At 35.1% G+C, this 15,523-nt stretch overlaps 2 protein-coding genes across 3 annotated transcripts; one reads left to right on the top strand and one right to left on the bottom strand.

Moving 5' to 3' along the window:
• Positions 1 to 5,926: 5,926 nt before the first annotated feature.
• Positions 5,927 to 8,586, top strand: LOC110739676 (omega-hydroxypalmitate O-feruloyl transferase-like). Of its 2 annotated transcripts, none has more exons than XM_021920131.1 (3): positions 5,927 to 6,076; positions 6,166 to 6,656; positions 7,326 to 8,586. In XM_021920131.1, exons 2-3 carry the CDS (start codon positions 6,213 to 6,215, stop codon positions 8,184 to 8,186), a joined length of 1,305 nt encoding a protein of 434 aa, XP_021775823.1. In that variant the 5' UTR covers positions 5,927 to 6,076; positions 6,166 to 6,212; the 3' UTR covers positions 8,187 to 8,586. The 2 variants fall into 2 exon arrangements, with proteins under 2 accessions (XP_021775823.1, XP_021775822.1); XM_021920130.1 differs by having other exon boundaries at positions 6,163 to 6,656.
• A 717-nt stretch (positions 8,587 to 9,303) lies between these two features.
• LOC110739616 (auxin-responsive protein SAUR32-like) lies at positions 9,304 to 9,789 on the bottom strand. Its single transcript, XM_021920066.1, has one exon. The coding sequence runs from the start codon at positions 9,787 to 9,789 to the stop codon at positions 9,304 to 9,306; it is 486 nt and encodes a 161-aa protein (XP_021775758.1).
• Between the last annotated feature and the right edge of the window lie 5,734 nt (positions 9,790 to 15,523).

Below are 15,523 nucleotides of genomic sequence, written 5' to 3'. Positions count from 1 at the left end.
CACAACGACATGTAATTAATTTTTTATTCATATGCAATTGTTTCTTTGGGCATTTAAGATGTATATCCCATGTTCAATTCATTCATCACAATAAGAAATTAAAGGAGTTTCCTTCAAGAAAGTTTATTCAATGCTCCTTGTCCCAAAAATAAAATGCAACCACCAAAAGAATAGTGTAAATTCATGTATCTATTTATTTGTCAGTTGATCTTAGTGTCTTTGCTCATTCATGTACGAGTAGCATTATTCAACTTCATATATATCTCAATAATTACAAGCATGGTCTCTACAAGTCTTGAACATCAAGGAATTATTAACCATAATTGAATTATGCAAATTTACAAACTCTCCATCTCAAAACAAAATGTGATATTTCCAATATAAGAAAGTAAAATCAACTCAAAATTAATTTATTATACAATATCTATCTGTGTATTAGCATTGTCCATGCAACAACCCTCCAAGGCCAAAAACTAGATTTATTTATTATTATTAATTATTATTATTATTATTATTATTATTATTATTGAATTTTTATAACCAAACCCGATCCAAATAGAGATACCTTTTTAAATATATGATCCAGCATAGGTCTAAATGAAGATTGGAATAAATTATATAGGTGGACCTAGAATCATATTGGAAAAAAATTGGTTTAAATCGATCAATTTTTTAGACGTCACTGATTCAAACCGGAATTTTCTAGATATGAATTGGACAGGACTGAATATTCGGAATCAAGGTTTATCGAGAACCGGTGGCCAGATTAGCTAGAATCCCTCTTGGGTAAGAACGGTTGTAGCATTAAATAACTATGTGTGTTCATGCATATGCTCTTAATATATACCGGTTTCGTTACATAGATTTTAATAGTTAGCTAGTCTTCTCTCTTCCCCCATGCTCTCCCCATCCCATCTCTAGCTCATTCTATCTACTTTCTTAATAGCCAATCCTATCACATTCTACTTTCTTGAACAATCAATTCTATTGAATATTCTTTTAGTTATCATAAATTTAACAAATTTAATAAAGCTTATGTATAATATATTATCCTATTCTATATAGTTGAGACTATAACACCAAACAAACTTTATTATTCTAGATTCTCACCAAACCTGAATGATCAAATTTATTTAATCACTTACATACAATCAAGATTAACCTTTTAGTTTCTTCTTTACAATCCAAAATTTGATTAATTAAGTATTACATGTTTGGATTTGTTGGGAATGCAACAACAATCATGCTTGATAAACTATAAGGCCTTGTTTGGTTGACAAACAAATTCATGGAAATTTTGATTTCCAAGGAAATGAATTTATGCATGTTTGTTTGGTTGACAATAATGTAGGAATTGGGACTTCCTAGGAAGTTCTACTTCCCACAAAATGGAGGAATTAACTTACCTAGTCCCCCCTAAGTAAGTAGAACTTCCCATGAGAAGTGGAAATTCCTACATCCACCCAAACAATTTTTAAAAATTCCTAGGAATTACAATTTCATAGGAATTGAGATTTCATGTGAATTTCTACTTCCTACATCCAGCCAAACAAGGCCTTAAGATATTCTTGGGAGTAGAGTGAGTGTAAGTCTATTACTACTACATTAATTATTGTCTTCAATTCTTCAATGATAGCTCTCTATATTCCCTTTAATTGTGTTAAAACTATTGTTCCTCCCACCATAAAAAGATTTACACATTTTATGCATCAACAAATTAAATGTACGTACTTTACTAGCCGAGTAATTTTATGATAGTAAAGTTTTGTGAGTTATTCACTTCATTTCAGAATAACGGAAAGTTTGACACACAATTTTAAAGAAAATTGTAGGATGCATGTGGGTTATTTAAATAAATGGGAAAAAGTAACAATAATTAAGAAAAAAATAATATATTATTAGGGTTAGTGTGGATAGAAATAATAATCAGAATTGGATGAAAAAAAAAAAAAAGTTTGCAATTTTTCTCTCTTCTTTTCTCAATATAGAACACTTGCATGTATATGTCTGTGAAGTTTACGCTTCAACATTACCCCATATAATTTCTCAAAGAGTTTGGCAAAAAGTTCAACTATATTTGGATGTATTCAATATTTCCTGTATTAACTTGACAATAACACCAAATGATAGGATCCTTCAGGCAAAAATGCTTTTACATTGAAAGACTGTGCATAGGAATGGGATGATACTTATTTCGGGCTTGAAGTAGGTAACCTGTGATTCTATGAAAGGGCTTTTAATAATTAGGAGTACAATTTCCTTAAACAATAGGATTGAAATATTACATGGACTCCTCTTAATTATAGCTTTAATTTTCCGTTGCCACATGGTATCATTTGGACCACATTTCTCAGAAAATGTTATTATTTAGAGTTATCCAATTATTATCATGTATTAACTTATACTAAAAGCGAATAATCAATGACACTTGTTATTACCTTGTGAAAAATTTTCCCGCCTCTTTCGCTTTATTTTTTTTTTCTTTTTTTTTTGGCAAAGCTTTTAAGTAAATTATTTATACCTTATGATATTTTCTTTCTAGTTTGACAATCATATTCTATATATACCCAATTTATTAACTTATACTAAAAGCGAATAACCAATGAAACTTGTCATTACCTTGTGAAAATTTTTCCTAACTTTTTCATATATACCCAAATGAAATATTTCTGCATATCTTTTACTTTATACAGAGTATTTTATATATTATTGTCAAAAATATTTAACACATGAAATTTTAACCTAGTTTAATATTATTAGGAAAATATTCAATACATGAGATTAAAATCTATATACGGTATATCACTATAATTTGTGACTCTCTATATTAAGTAAATAAAAATGTTTTTTTTACACAATTCGGCATACTACATGTGATACTATTGATCTTTAATATTATGTAATTTAGATATTGTAAAATGTTAACATTATGAAATTATAAAAAAAAAAATACTTTTATCATCATATAAAATTATACCTTATATATATATATATATATATATATATATATATATTGTTATTAGTAAAGAAATCATAGTCAAAATTATGGTATGAATAGTTTCAAAATCAAATTGCACTAAAAGGAAGGACTAAAACAGTAATGTTTCAATGTTTGTAAGCTAAGATATGTAACTGTATAAGCATCTAATTTTTTTTCTAGGTTAATAAAATATTTAATCATGCGTTGATCACTGTGATTAAGGCTATCAGTAACACAATTATTTTTATTTATGGATCCTTAGATTATGCAATCCTATCGGTTGTATAAATCATTTTCCCTAAATAATTTTTTGTATAAATAGTTCCTATTTAAATAAATTATTCTCTCGGATTTTTAAATGCATCACTTATAACTTTTGGGTGTTTTTTTTTACTTCATCACTTTTATATATGTTTGGTAACACTATACCATATTTTATTCTCTTTCCTAAAACTTCAAGTAAATTTATTTTTCTGTATTTTATGGTCCTAAAATGATTAAAAACTAAATTAGTGCCCGTGTGTTGTACGGTAGTAATAATCTTTTTCCCAAAATGAATTTTGATATAATATAAAAATGAGGCAAGTCATGTGGTATAAACAAATGCAATGCATATATATATAGAAAAATAAAATAAATAAGGCAAAATTCATTAAAACTACAATTGAGAAAGAAAAAAATTTATTGTTGATAAGTTGAGTTGATAATATTTAAATGTAGTATACATTATATTACATTAATAATGCATATTATTCCCAATAAAAGTATACAATCTAGTGACTATATGACTAAGACTTATATATAAATACCTTTTAATAAACATCAAAACATTAATCAAACAACAAACTAAAATCTACATTAAAACTATTGGCACAACATACATGTAAATATATAAATTACAAATTAAATAATATATCATCTTTATATCCAATAAAATAATTTCATTGGAAATAAATACTACTTAGATCATTAAAGGCAATAACAATCAATAATTAGACAACACTAACCTATATTATTAGTAGTACATTTTCTGTTTATGAATTGATGCTCTACATGATACCATCGCTCTTTGTTATTATATAAAAATGTGTTTGAAAGCTATCCAATAATTCTAGTTTGATCATTGTTTGTTTATTGCCTTAAAATTTTATCTGTCGATGATAGCTAATTTACAAAAAAAAAAAAAAAAAATGTCACTTGTCACTATGTCCGACGTGTTTTTTAAAATGCAGCTTATTTATGAATGTCAAATGTGATAAAATAATTATCTCAATAAAGTGTTTCAGCAAAAGGTAATAACTTTTTTGTATTTACTAAGATATTTACTTTTTTAAATAATGTAATAACAAAAAATTGATTGATATTTTACATTTTCGAACTAGACATATATTATAGTTGTCGAACACAACATTTATTTTAAAGTCATATCTAATACTCCATTAGTCTAATAAACAAAATAAAAAGGAATTTGAAAAAAAAAAAATTAAAGTGATGTTTTAAACTAATTTCTTTAATATCAATTACTTCGATATGAATCAATTTTATTATTACTTTTTCGGTAAAACTCAATAATACTCGTTTAAAAGATAATTTAAAAAGAGTTGGAAAACTATTTTAGGTAAATGTGCATGGAAAATTTTAGAACACAATAAAAAGGAATACATTTTATATATAGATAATATATAAGTTTGGAATAATACTATTATAGTTTTATTATAAAAATATATCAAAAATAAAATATTTTTTGCTAAAAAGGGAGGGGGAGTTTGGAGGAAAAAAAACAGCACCAAGATGTAACACATATCACTCCCGGTGTATATTTTAGTATTAAGTTATTGATTGATTATTGATAACTAATCTCTCTCGCAAGTTATCTCATCATGGTCCATATTGTATATTGATTAAAATATAACATTAAAGCAAATAAATTCTCCTAAAACTTCAAGTAAATGCAAGTGTTGCAGTTAACAATACGGAGGAAGTAAGATTTTTCCAATACTTGCTAATGCATGTATGATAACTAGTCTTTATGCACGTGACGCGTTGTGTGAGTGGATTTTTTGTTTTGAATGCATGAACCATATAAACTGACTAACGGTTTTTTTTTTTTTTTTTTTTTTTGAAAATAATAAAAACATAATCACCTGCAATCTTATTTGATTCGTCTTGATATAAAATTTTAAATTATCAGTTTTTCGTAATATTAGTAGCACGTATTTGATTAATTAGAAGATAATTATGATTAAATGTTGTACTAGAAATTGTGAAGAAAGCAATCCAAGATTATCATTTAAAATTTTAGATTATCAGTTTTTCGTAATATTAGTAGCACGTATTTGATTAATTAGAAGATAATTATAATTAGAAGAAAGCAATCCAGTATTATATACTTTCTTCTTTCTTTAGTAATTGCTCAATTTAGACACTATTAACACATTTTCTATTGATTATCATATTTGCTTAAATAAAAGTATAGTGATTTGAAATCTTGATAAATTCATTTTCATTACCACCATTTATAACCGGCTACTAAACATATGGTTAGTTCAAATTTATGAAAAAACAAAGGAGTAGTTAACAAAATTAATTACTAAAGGATTAACTTAAAGTCTAGGAATCTAAAAGTTTAAGACTGTCTTAAAGTCTAGAAATCTAAAAATTTATATCAATCATTCTTTAATTCATCAATCTTTTAAACAAAAAAAATAAAATAAATAAATAAATAAAAGTAAAAAAGTGAAAAAATAGAAAAATCTTAACCTGCTTCGCTTGTAATAAGGTTCCGTGTGAGTTATATGCAATTACAGCAATGCGCGTGTCCCAGTTCAGCTACTACCATCACCAAACTAGACTTTTTTTTATTTACAAATTGACTTCTTCCAAAAGTGTATATTACAAGTGTACCTTATTTGTGTGTATATATATATGCAACTTATTTCACCTAAAAGTCATATGAATTCCATTTCTTCATGCAAAATTCAAGCTATTACTAATAGTATTTCAACACCTTGTTATATTTTCATAATTACTTCATAAATTATAATCAAGAAAGTAAACTTTTCATTCTATAGATTTTCCATTTTTGACGATATCTTGGTATGCCTTGTTATGTTGTGTTGATACGCTACATTATTGTGTTTATGTGATTCAAACTAATAGTAATAAATCTGTGTATGTTCTAGCAGGACAGATTTTTCAAGTTGTTTCAAAACAAAGAAAAAAATAAATAAATATGGGGAGTGCTGCTTGTGATGGGAAATTCGAGCTCGAAATCAAGCAAGAAGAGCCAACAAGAGTTCCACCAGTGGAGAAAACAGAAAAAGGGCATTACTTCTTGTGCAACTTAGACCAAAACATTGCTGTTATAATGAGGACAATTTACTTGTACAAGTCACCAGAGAAAGGAAATGCAGATGCTGCAAAAATTGTCAGAGAATCATTGTCTAAGGTTCTTGTTCATTTCTACCCTCTTGCAGGGCGGCTAACTATGAGTCCTGAGGGTAAGTTGATCGTTGATTGTATCGGAGAAGGACCGCTGTTTGTCGAGGCAGAGGCAAATTGCTCTGTGTTAGAGCTGGTTGGCATAGCTGGTGCTGATCCCATGGTGCTAAAGAACCTTATATATGATGTTCCTGGTGCTAAAAATATAATTGAGACTCCTATTTTCACTGTTCAGGTATTTTTTGTCCATTGAGGTCCGAAAATCTTATATTATTTTTCCTTATCTAATAAATAATTTGGTGAGAATTACCTAAAATGGTTAAGAAATTAATTGAAATATGAGATGTTTATACTGTTATGACTTGTGATGTCCTTTTTCTTTACCTTAGTTAAGAGTTTGGGACTTTTAAGCCAAATCACTTTTATAGAAAAATAATCATTGTTTAGTTTAAAAAAAAAAAAAAAAACTTGCTTTTTTCATATGTAAAATTACATGAATCGAGGTGAATCTAACAAGAACCATGACTATATTTTTCTTTAACTATAAATCATTGTTGATAGTCTAAGTGGAGCATAATAGCATAAGTCAAAGTGTAACAGGTACGATTAAAAAAAAAGACGGAGGAAGTATCACATTCTTAGTGTGCAAAAACATTTTTAATATGTTTCTAGAGGTTTTCACAATTCCATATTGAATCTGCTGTAAATTCTTTTTGACATGCTCGAAAGTTTTGCTAAGCTAGAATTTTTAGTTAATATTTAAGCTCTAGTATGTTCCCTTAAATTTCAAGGATACTTTTGCGATAAATAAATACATAGGTACTTTACTAATTATGAACATGAACAGATGATAAGGTTTCTGACAAGGTTTAATTTCTTCTTTCATCTATTGTTATGAATGCAGGTCACAAAGTTCAGCTGTGGAGCCTTTGCAGTAGGCTTAGCCATGAACCATTGCATGGCTGATGGGATTTCTGCAGTGGAGTTCATCAACTCATGGGGTGAAATAGCGCGAGGATTACCATTAAGCACCCCTCCCTCTTTAGACAGAACGATCCTCAAGGCAAGAGATCCACCTCAGATTGAATTCCCTCAGAATGAATTCCTTGATATTGAGGACATATCATACACCCATGAGCTGTATGATGAAGAAATGGTGCACCGAGCCTTTCCATTCAGCCCTGAGAAGCTAGGACGATTGAAGGAAAAAGCTTTAGAAAGCGGAGCTTTAAGCAAATGCACTACTTTTGAAGCATTAACTGCCTTGGTTTGGAGAGCTAGATGCAAAGCCCTGAGAATGCATCCTGATCAACAAACAAAGCTCCTCTTTGCAGTTGATGGCCGGTCTAAATTTGATCCTCCGCTACCTAAGGGTTTCTTTGGTAACGGGATTGTTCTCACTAACGCGCTGTGCAAAGCAGGGGATCTCCTTGAGACCCCTTTGTCACACGCGGTAGAGTTGGTTCAAGGAGCAGTTAAGCTAGTTACCGACAGTTACATGAGATCGGCCATAGACTACTTTGAGTTGACCAGGGCTAGGCCTTCTATGAATGGTACACTATTGATCACAGCTTGGTCTAGACTGGCTTTTCATTCCCCCAACTTTGGATGGGGGGAGACAATTTACACGGGGCCTGTGGGTGTGCCTGAAAAAGAGGTCGCGTTGTTTCTTCCTAGTGGAGAAGATAGGAGAAGCATAAATGTGCATCTTGGGATGCCAGCCTCTGCTATGAAAATCTTTGAAGAAGAAATCATGCGGATATAAGGATATAACAAGGAAAAGTTTAATTGTCCTGATGTTGCTCTTTATTACAAGTTATATATATTTGTATTGTGGTACATAGTAGTATAGTTCTACGTCTATTCGCAGATCAATGGATGGGGAAGAGCTTGAACTCAAATATCCACACACTGAAGATGGAATTTGTGAGCTTATAGACTAAGAGCTAGGAGAGTTTTCGAGCTACAATATTTCCATTTCCATTTGTTATCGTTTATACCATACTGTTGAGTGTTTATGCTTATGTTAAAGCTATAGAATTCGATAAGATGTATATTTATGCAGGTGTATAAGATGCATATCTATGCAGATGTATCAAATGTGAAAAATAATGCAAATCATGTATTGACAAACATAACTGTGAAGGACACCAGTTCGAAAAGTATTTTACTGTTGATAATTCTGCAAAATAAATCTTTGTTTCAGATATTATGATCAAGGCCATCAAGATTTTGTACTTTTGAAAAACTTTAAGCCCAAAAACAGAACTTGTGAGCTGCTACAAAAACAGAAAAAGTAGAAGCAGAGTCGTTGCCAATAGTCCTACCTTTAAGGCATCAACCAAATTCTCCATTTAATTTTGGGCCTTTTGGGTGTCCTAAACACCTCTTCAGTCTTCACACATTCTTTAATTCTCTTTGACGAGTTTTAACTACTTTTCTAAAAATGTGTCCAATCCCAAGCATTATAAAAAATCTGGGACGGAAGGAGTAAATAATTTTTTTTATCTTGTAAAATTTTTATTTTTAACTAATTTTTTTTATTTAGACAGCTCCCGATATTGGCATTAGCGGTTTTTCTTTTATTTAAGCATTCAGTGTCTTCAAAATCGTATATAATATAAGAAAACTGTAAATCTTTTTCCATAATTAATATAGTATGTTTCTACATAATCATGCATTACATCAGCACAACACCACATACAAGTATACAACAATCAAGTCATTTACACTATGAAATAATTGCAATACATGTAATCCAAATGTGATATCAACAAATTCAAACCCAAACACAATGTTCAAAGAAACAGAAAATCAACCACTTCTAACTCAGATCATCCTATAAAACGCGAAATCTGAAAATAGGGCTGTATATACACTTATTAAAATTGGTTCATTCTGATCAATTTCGATGGGCTAAGTAGACCATACGAGCCATATCCGCCACAGCCATGATGCCGAATAATATCAGTACTATCACTATCCATTTCAGCCAAGACATTAAGAAAGAAATCAACATCACAAGGAAGCAAAAGAGGGCCATCACTGCAATACCCATATTGTGCCTCTGCATCATCTAACAGCATCTTAAACAAAGGGTGGTTAGCATACTTTGCCTTGATCACGAACCTCTGCCTCTCCGATCCTACATAGACAGAGAAGCATCCCCCGGGTGTGACCGACCTCTTTGCCTTACCATGCGACGAAGGTGATGGACTTGGACTGCACCACTGCGGAAATGACTTGCACCTAGGCAATGTATATGTATCAGGGTTGCTGCTAAAAATACAATCTTTTACTTCCTTTTTCTCCTTGGTTGACTTGCATCTTGTTAGTAAATTCTTCTTCAATTTCTCCAACCTCTCCATTTCTTGATCTTCTTTGTTTAATCTATTTCTTTTTGTGGGATTTGTAATAATTAAGACCTTAAAACTAAGGCTAATTCTTTGATTTAGTCTCTATCATAGGATGAATGAATATTAGCTTCAATGGAAATTGATTGATTTTGGTCCATTGTATATAATTTTGTTATAGTACATAATTTGTATTTATATATATAAGGTTAATAAAATACAAATGCAAGTTAAGATATGAGGAAGTGGTTAAGTGGATCAGAAAAGATATAACAGATGCAGCCTAAACAGATTTTTTTTGTTACCCACCCTCTATAATTCTGATTCTGTCATATAAAAGTTGACAGTATTATATTTTATTTAGAGGGTTGATTGTGTGGAGTGTATCTGGGGATTTTTTAAACTGAATTATTTAGTGTAGCAGCTGGATGTATGTATGTGTATTTGTAAGGCAATAAATTAAGTATCATGGACTTTTTTCTAAGTAAATTGATATTATAGTGTATCTCAATGCCAACGTACAGTTTAGTGACCTTGTATATCACAAAGGGTTTCAAATCTCTTTAATATTAGATCTTATGGCATTACTAATATTGGCGCACCTCTTGAAGAGCATAAAAAATTATGTTCTCACAGTAGGTGTGACATTCTCGCCTTCTTTTGTATATGTGTAACTAGGTATGGTGTGAGCCCAAGGGTATAACTTTTGCTCATTTTTAAAATCTTACAATGATGAATAGTATCAGTTGAGTAAAAAAGTATATCTGAGTCCACATTGTACTATGGGAAACAAGAGCATGTAAGAATTTCCATTATTATCTTTAAATTTCTACTATTCACCTAATATATATTTAAAAAAAAAAAAAAATAAATAATATATGATACTCTCCATATTGGGTGTTTCGTAAGTTCAACTCAATTTTATCTTATTCTACTCCTTTACAATTGTATCTCTTTTATGCCACATATATAAACATTTTCACTGCTTTGGCTTACTTTATTTACCTTATTCTTACATTCACCCACCTTAAACTTTAATCTTTTACTTTATTCAATTGTTTTTTAAACCCACTCACTTAAGTTTTATTTTCGTCACCTTACTCTTGTTAAAATCAGATCAGTTCAGATCAAATATCAAATCAAATCTTCTTATTCCATTTGCTTATTAGAATAAATCTTTTGATACTTCATTTGACTTAGTTTGACTTTGAGTTTATTTTAACTTTTATTGGACTTTGACTTTGTTTTGAAAGATTTTGAAAAAAATTTCGTTGAGTGTCTATGACAAAATGCCTTAATTGTTATCACAGTGGCGGTAATGTCTTAGTTATCTCCTTAATCAAGTTTATTAAAGGGCAAAAAAGGGATATTTAAAGGAAGAAAATTTCTAGAGTATTACACTATGTGAAAACCACAACTGATATCGAATACCCCAACTTAATTTTTATAACATAAATGCCTGGAAGCACCAATTTTCTTAGCTACCAGATACGGGGGAATTGCGTTTCTAGTGTAAAGCTCCTACTTTCTTGCAATATTAGCCCTCGCTTTTAGCTCTCGCCTTCGCCTTTGGTAGATGGCTATGGCTATTCAGAAGGTTTGGCTACTTTCTTGCCTTTATTCTTCTTCTTGCCTACCCCTTTCTTGAAACCCTTCCCTTAGATTTTTGAATCATCATAACTTCTTGGATTCCTTAGGGAAGTTTCTCTTAGCATTGATCAGCATTTCATGCACTTCAGATAACATCTTCTTAAACTCATTGATATTGAATGGTTATTGCTATCAGAGTGAGTGGAGAACTATATTAGTAACCACTTGTTGGCTATATGGGAACCCAAATTGTCCATGCTCTCAAAAAGACCAATCATTTTGAATACATGGTTACCAACAAATTGTCCCTTTCCATACGACATTCCAGAATTTCACGATGAGCGAGTCTCGTACCTCTTACTCCTGGCCTATTTTTAAAACATGGCCATGAGTTCTTGTATGATGGTAGAGGCATCATCCATCCTTCCAAACCTCTTTGTAGGCCAGGTTTCATGGCTGCGACATCAAGCAAGTAATCTGTACAACATCGCTAGCTTGTTTAGACATGCGCCTATCGGCTCAATTGCATTCTTAGCCAATACATGTAGTGGGTTTTCAAGGAAATCCTCTCTTCCTTCGAATTTAAGACAAATCTTAACATCCTTTCCCAGATTATGAAGTTTTCCCCGTTCAATTATCCTTCTCAAGGAATGGACGAATACTAAGGGGCCGTTTGGTTCACATGGGGTAATCAGAATGGAATGAACAAAGAGAAAGAAAGAGAATGGAATGAAAATAACTCAAATTTACTTTGTTGTTTGTTTTAAAAACAAAGAGAAACAAACTGCCAGTCTCATCACCACACAACAACCTATCTCCTTCACTTCCCTCCTTTTCCAGCCACCTCACCATTCGCCGTTGTTCGCTGACCCTCCCCTGCCCCTCACCGCCCCCATAAAACTCTCCCCACCCCCAAAAAAGTTCCCCCAACCCCATAAAACCCTAGCCGAGGGTTTCAAGGGTGGGGGATGGGCGGACGACGGTTTTACGGGGAGAGAGAAGTGGTTTCTAGGGTTTTACGGGGCTGGGGAAACTTTTTGGGGGGTAGTTTTGCGGGGGGAGGGAAAAGGCGACGAACAGCGGCGAGTGGAACTACAACGCGCCGACGGCTGGCTTTTCCAATGGTGTGGGTAGGCAGGAGGGTGATGGTATGGTGGTGTGGTGGTAGCTAAGGAATGGGAATGGAAATACCTAAGGGGGTGGGGAATCAAGTTGGAAGGATTTAGGGGAATGAAGAGGGTAAAGGGAATGGGAAAAAATGTCTAATGTTTCGGGGTTTTTTGATGTGTCATGCGGGAGAGTTACAATTCCAAGAATGCCCTTCGACCGCCTATACCTGCAAAACCACGAAGACTCCGATTGGGTGGAGCTCCGCCTCCGACAATCAAGTCAGTGATGTACGGGAGGAAAAAAGTACGTAAAAGAGTAATTACTTCTCGCGTAATGGGAGAATTCCGCAATTAAGATTGCTCGGTTTTAGTGTAAATGTCTTTATGATTGTATTGAATGCAATTGGAAGGAATTGAATACCCCATTAATGAGGACTCTCCCACTATTTATAGTGGGGAGCATTGGTTCCCCATTTAGGGTTCCTAGGACACGTGTCAGCAGGGGATTGGAGCCCTGCTGACCAATGGCAAGGTGCCACGTGTCGCTCAGCCATTGGGCCATGTGGCTGGGGTAATTTTACCCCAAACATTTGCCCCTCTCAGGTGCTGACGTGGCAAGGTGCCACGTGGCACCTGAGAAGTGAGCTGATGGAGAAATTTTTTTTTTTTTTTTTTTTGAAACCCCTTCAAATTCTAACTGAAGGAAGAGGGAAAAGCAAAAGGGGAAAGGTCGCGCCCCTTCGCCTTCCGGAACAACCCCTATAAATAGGGGAGGAAGCACACGAGAGCTCATTTACAAACTTCGTGAAATTTCTTGAATTTTGAGAGCATCCGGCATTTCAGAGCATCCGGTACTTGAAATTCAGAGCACACGGAGACTTCATAGTTTTAAGAGCAGCCGGTTTTCAGACCGCCTGTGCAGTAGCAAGCAAGCAAAAGATTTTTGAGAGGGTACCTCAGAGAACCCAGCCGGTATTCAAACCGCCTGTGTCTTCGCAAGCATCCCCAAGAAATTTTCTTGAGGTTTTCAACACTTTACTCTAGGTACCGTCTCTATTCTTTCTTGCTTTTCCATGTATTTCCGTTTGCGTCTTTTGCTTGCATTTTTGTTTATAAGTCCCCTAGGTAGATGGACCCTTTATACCCATACCCGGACCATAGTTGTGAACTCAGCCGGTCAATTAGTACGGTTGAGTCTAGAACTGGATCTGCCGCCTCTGACCTTTGGAATTTCCCCTTTTCAACGCCTGTATCGACCAACTCCGTGTCTGTGCAAGACACCATGGCCAGAATTAGGGGAACAGCTATGGACCCCAATTACAGAGGCGGAGACTCAAACGAGTTATTGCCTGAAAATCAAGGCCCGGACGGGGAGGTCAGAGAACCATCCGGCGGTACCCCCGCCACCCCGAGCGATAGCATTCTAGGCTCCTACAACGAGGAGACCTCTGCGGCTGAGGAGGTTGAGCAGCCAGAAGCTGCCAATGAGGCTCCCAACTCCCCATCCGGCTCTGATGACGGTCGGGTTGAAAGCAGTAGCTCCAGCTACTTAACCGTGTCAGAAGATAGCGAGGAGGCGGAAAGGCCTTCGTGGCAAAGCCGAAACGACCCTCTCATGATCGCCGTCTCCTTGAAGGACCGTGCCCTCATGCGGTCTTCACTTCAGGACTTTATTACCAAGCGACCGCTTGGTGGAGGGTACAAGATTACCGTGCCGGGGGAGTTCGGGACGGTTGTATGGGAAGATGACCAGCCCAACGCTAACGGTTGGTTTGGATGCTATGAGGCGGCTTTCCTAGCCGGCGTCCGCTTCCCCCTTCACAACACGATCAAGGCCATACTTAGGGGGTATGGCTTAGGCGTTTGGCAACTCACCCCGAATTCTTGGGTGAATATACTAGGGTACATCGCCGCCTGCAAAATGCAGGGTCTCAATCCCGGCTGGGAGGCGTTTGCCCATATGCACTACCTGAGCCGGAGCCCAGGCGGCTGGAGGGCCTGGTACACCCTGACCACTCACCCCCAATACATGATGACCTTGAACAAGCCGTCTAAATGGTCGGACTGGAAGAACCGGTTCTACCTGGTCAAGGCCCCGTCTGAGGAGGAAAACAGGGAGTACCGGACCTACAACCGGAAACCAGAGCTTATGGGGCAGAAGTGCCGGCTGCCCCCAGTTCCAAACAATGATAGGGAGGCCATTCTGGACTCCGGATTTTTTGAGTTGACCTCTACCTCTCTCTCAACCGGAGAGATAATAAGGGTACCCAAGAACTGGGTGCCCAAACACAAATTTTTCAAAGACGAGTGCTTCTTGTCCGCCTGTGGGCTTAGCAGCATGTTTAAAACCAAAGGTTACGAACCCTAGCCGGTTAATTTGATGTCGGCTGACCTTTTTCTCTTGATTGCAATGTAAGATTCATATATCTGACCGGATGTACTTTCGTTTTGCAGAAGAAGCCAAGAAGATGCTGCCCACCGCCAAGACACCCGCAAAAAAGGCTTCAGATATCCGAAAGGAGAATCTGGAGAAGAAACTTGCCGCTCAGGCGGCTAAGAAGGTTAGCCCGCCTGACCTTCTCTATGTGCTTGGCTTTGATGTTGTTTTGGCTATTTATTCATCTAACCGCTTGTGGTCTTATTTCAGGATGGGGGTGTTATTCCCCGTTCCTTGCAAAAACATATCCGACAAAGGCCGTCTGTTGAAGAACCGGCACTCAAGGTGCCGAGAACTGCTTCTACTGACCGAGCTACTACCGGCGGTAAATCAATAAAGACCCCAGGCGGGTCTAACACTGAGAAGGCCTTAGAGGCCACTCCAATAAGGACCGCAACCGGTCCATCTGCTGCTGGAAGTCAAAAGGCTTCCCAAAAAGGTACAAACCCTTTCGATCTCACATTGCTCGACATACCCATGCGGGTAAAATCGTACTCCTCTCCGCAGCCGGGAGATTCTCCGATCAGCCGGTTGTCTGTTGGTGAGGCATACGCAACATTCTCACCGTGTGTTTCTGGTGCAGATAACTCACCACGCTGGCCGGACGCTGCTC

Source organism: Chenopodium quinoa, unplaced genomic scaffold (genome assembly GCF_001683475.1).
Source record: "Chenopodium quinoa cultivar QQ74 unplaced genomic scaffold, ASM168347v1, whole genome shotgun sequence".
NCBI lineage: Eukaryota > Viridiplantae > Streptophyta > Magnoliopsida > Caryophyllales > Amaranthaceae > Chenopodium > Chenopodium quinoa.
The sequence above is the reverse complement of the archived record's forward strand: the minus strand, read 5'-3'. Positions and strand labels throughout refer to the sequence as shown.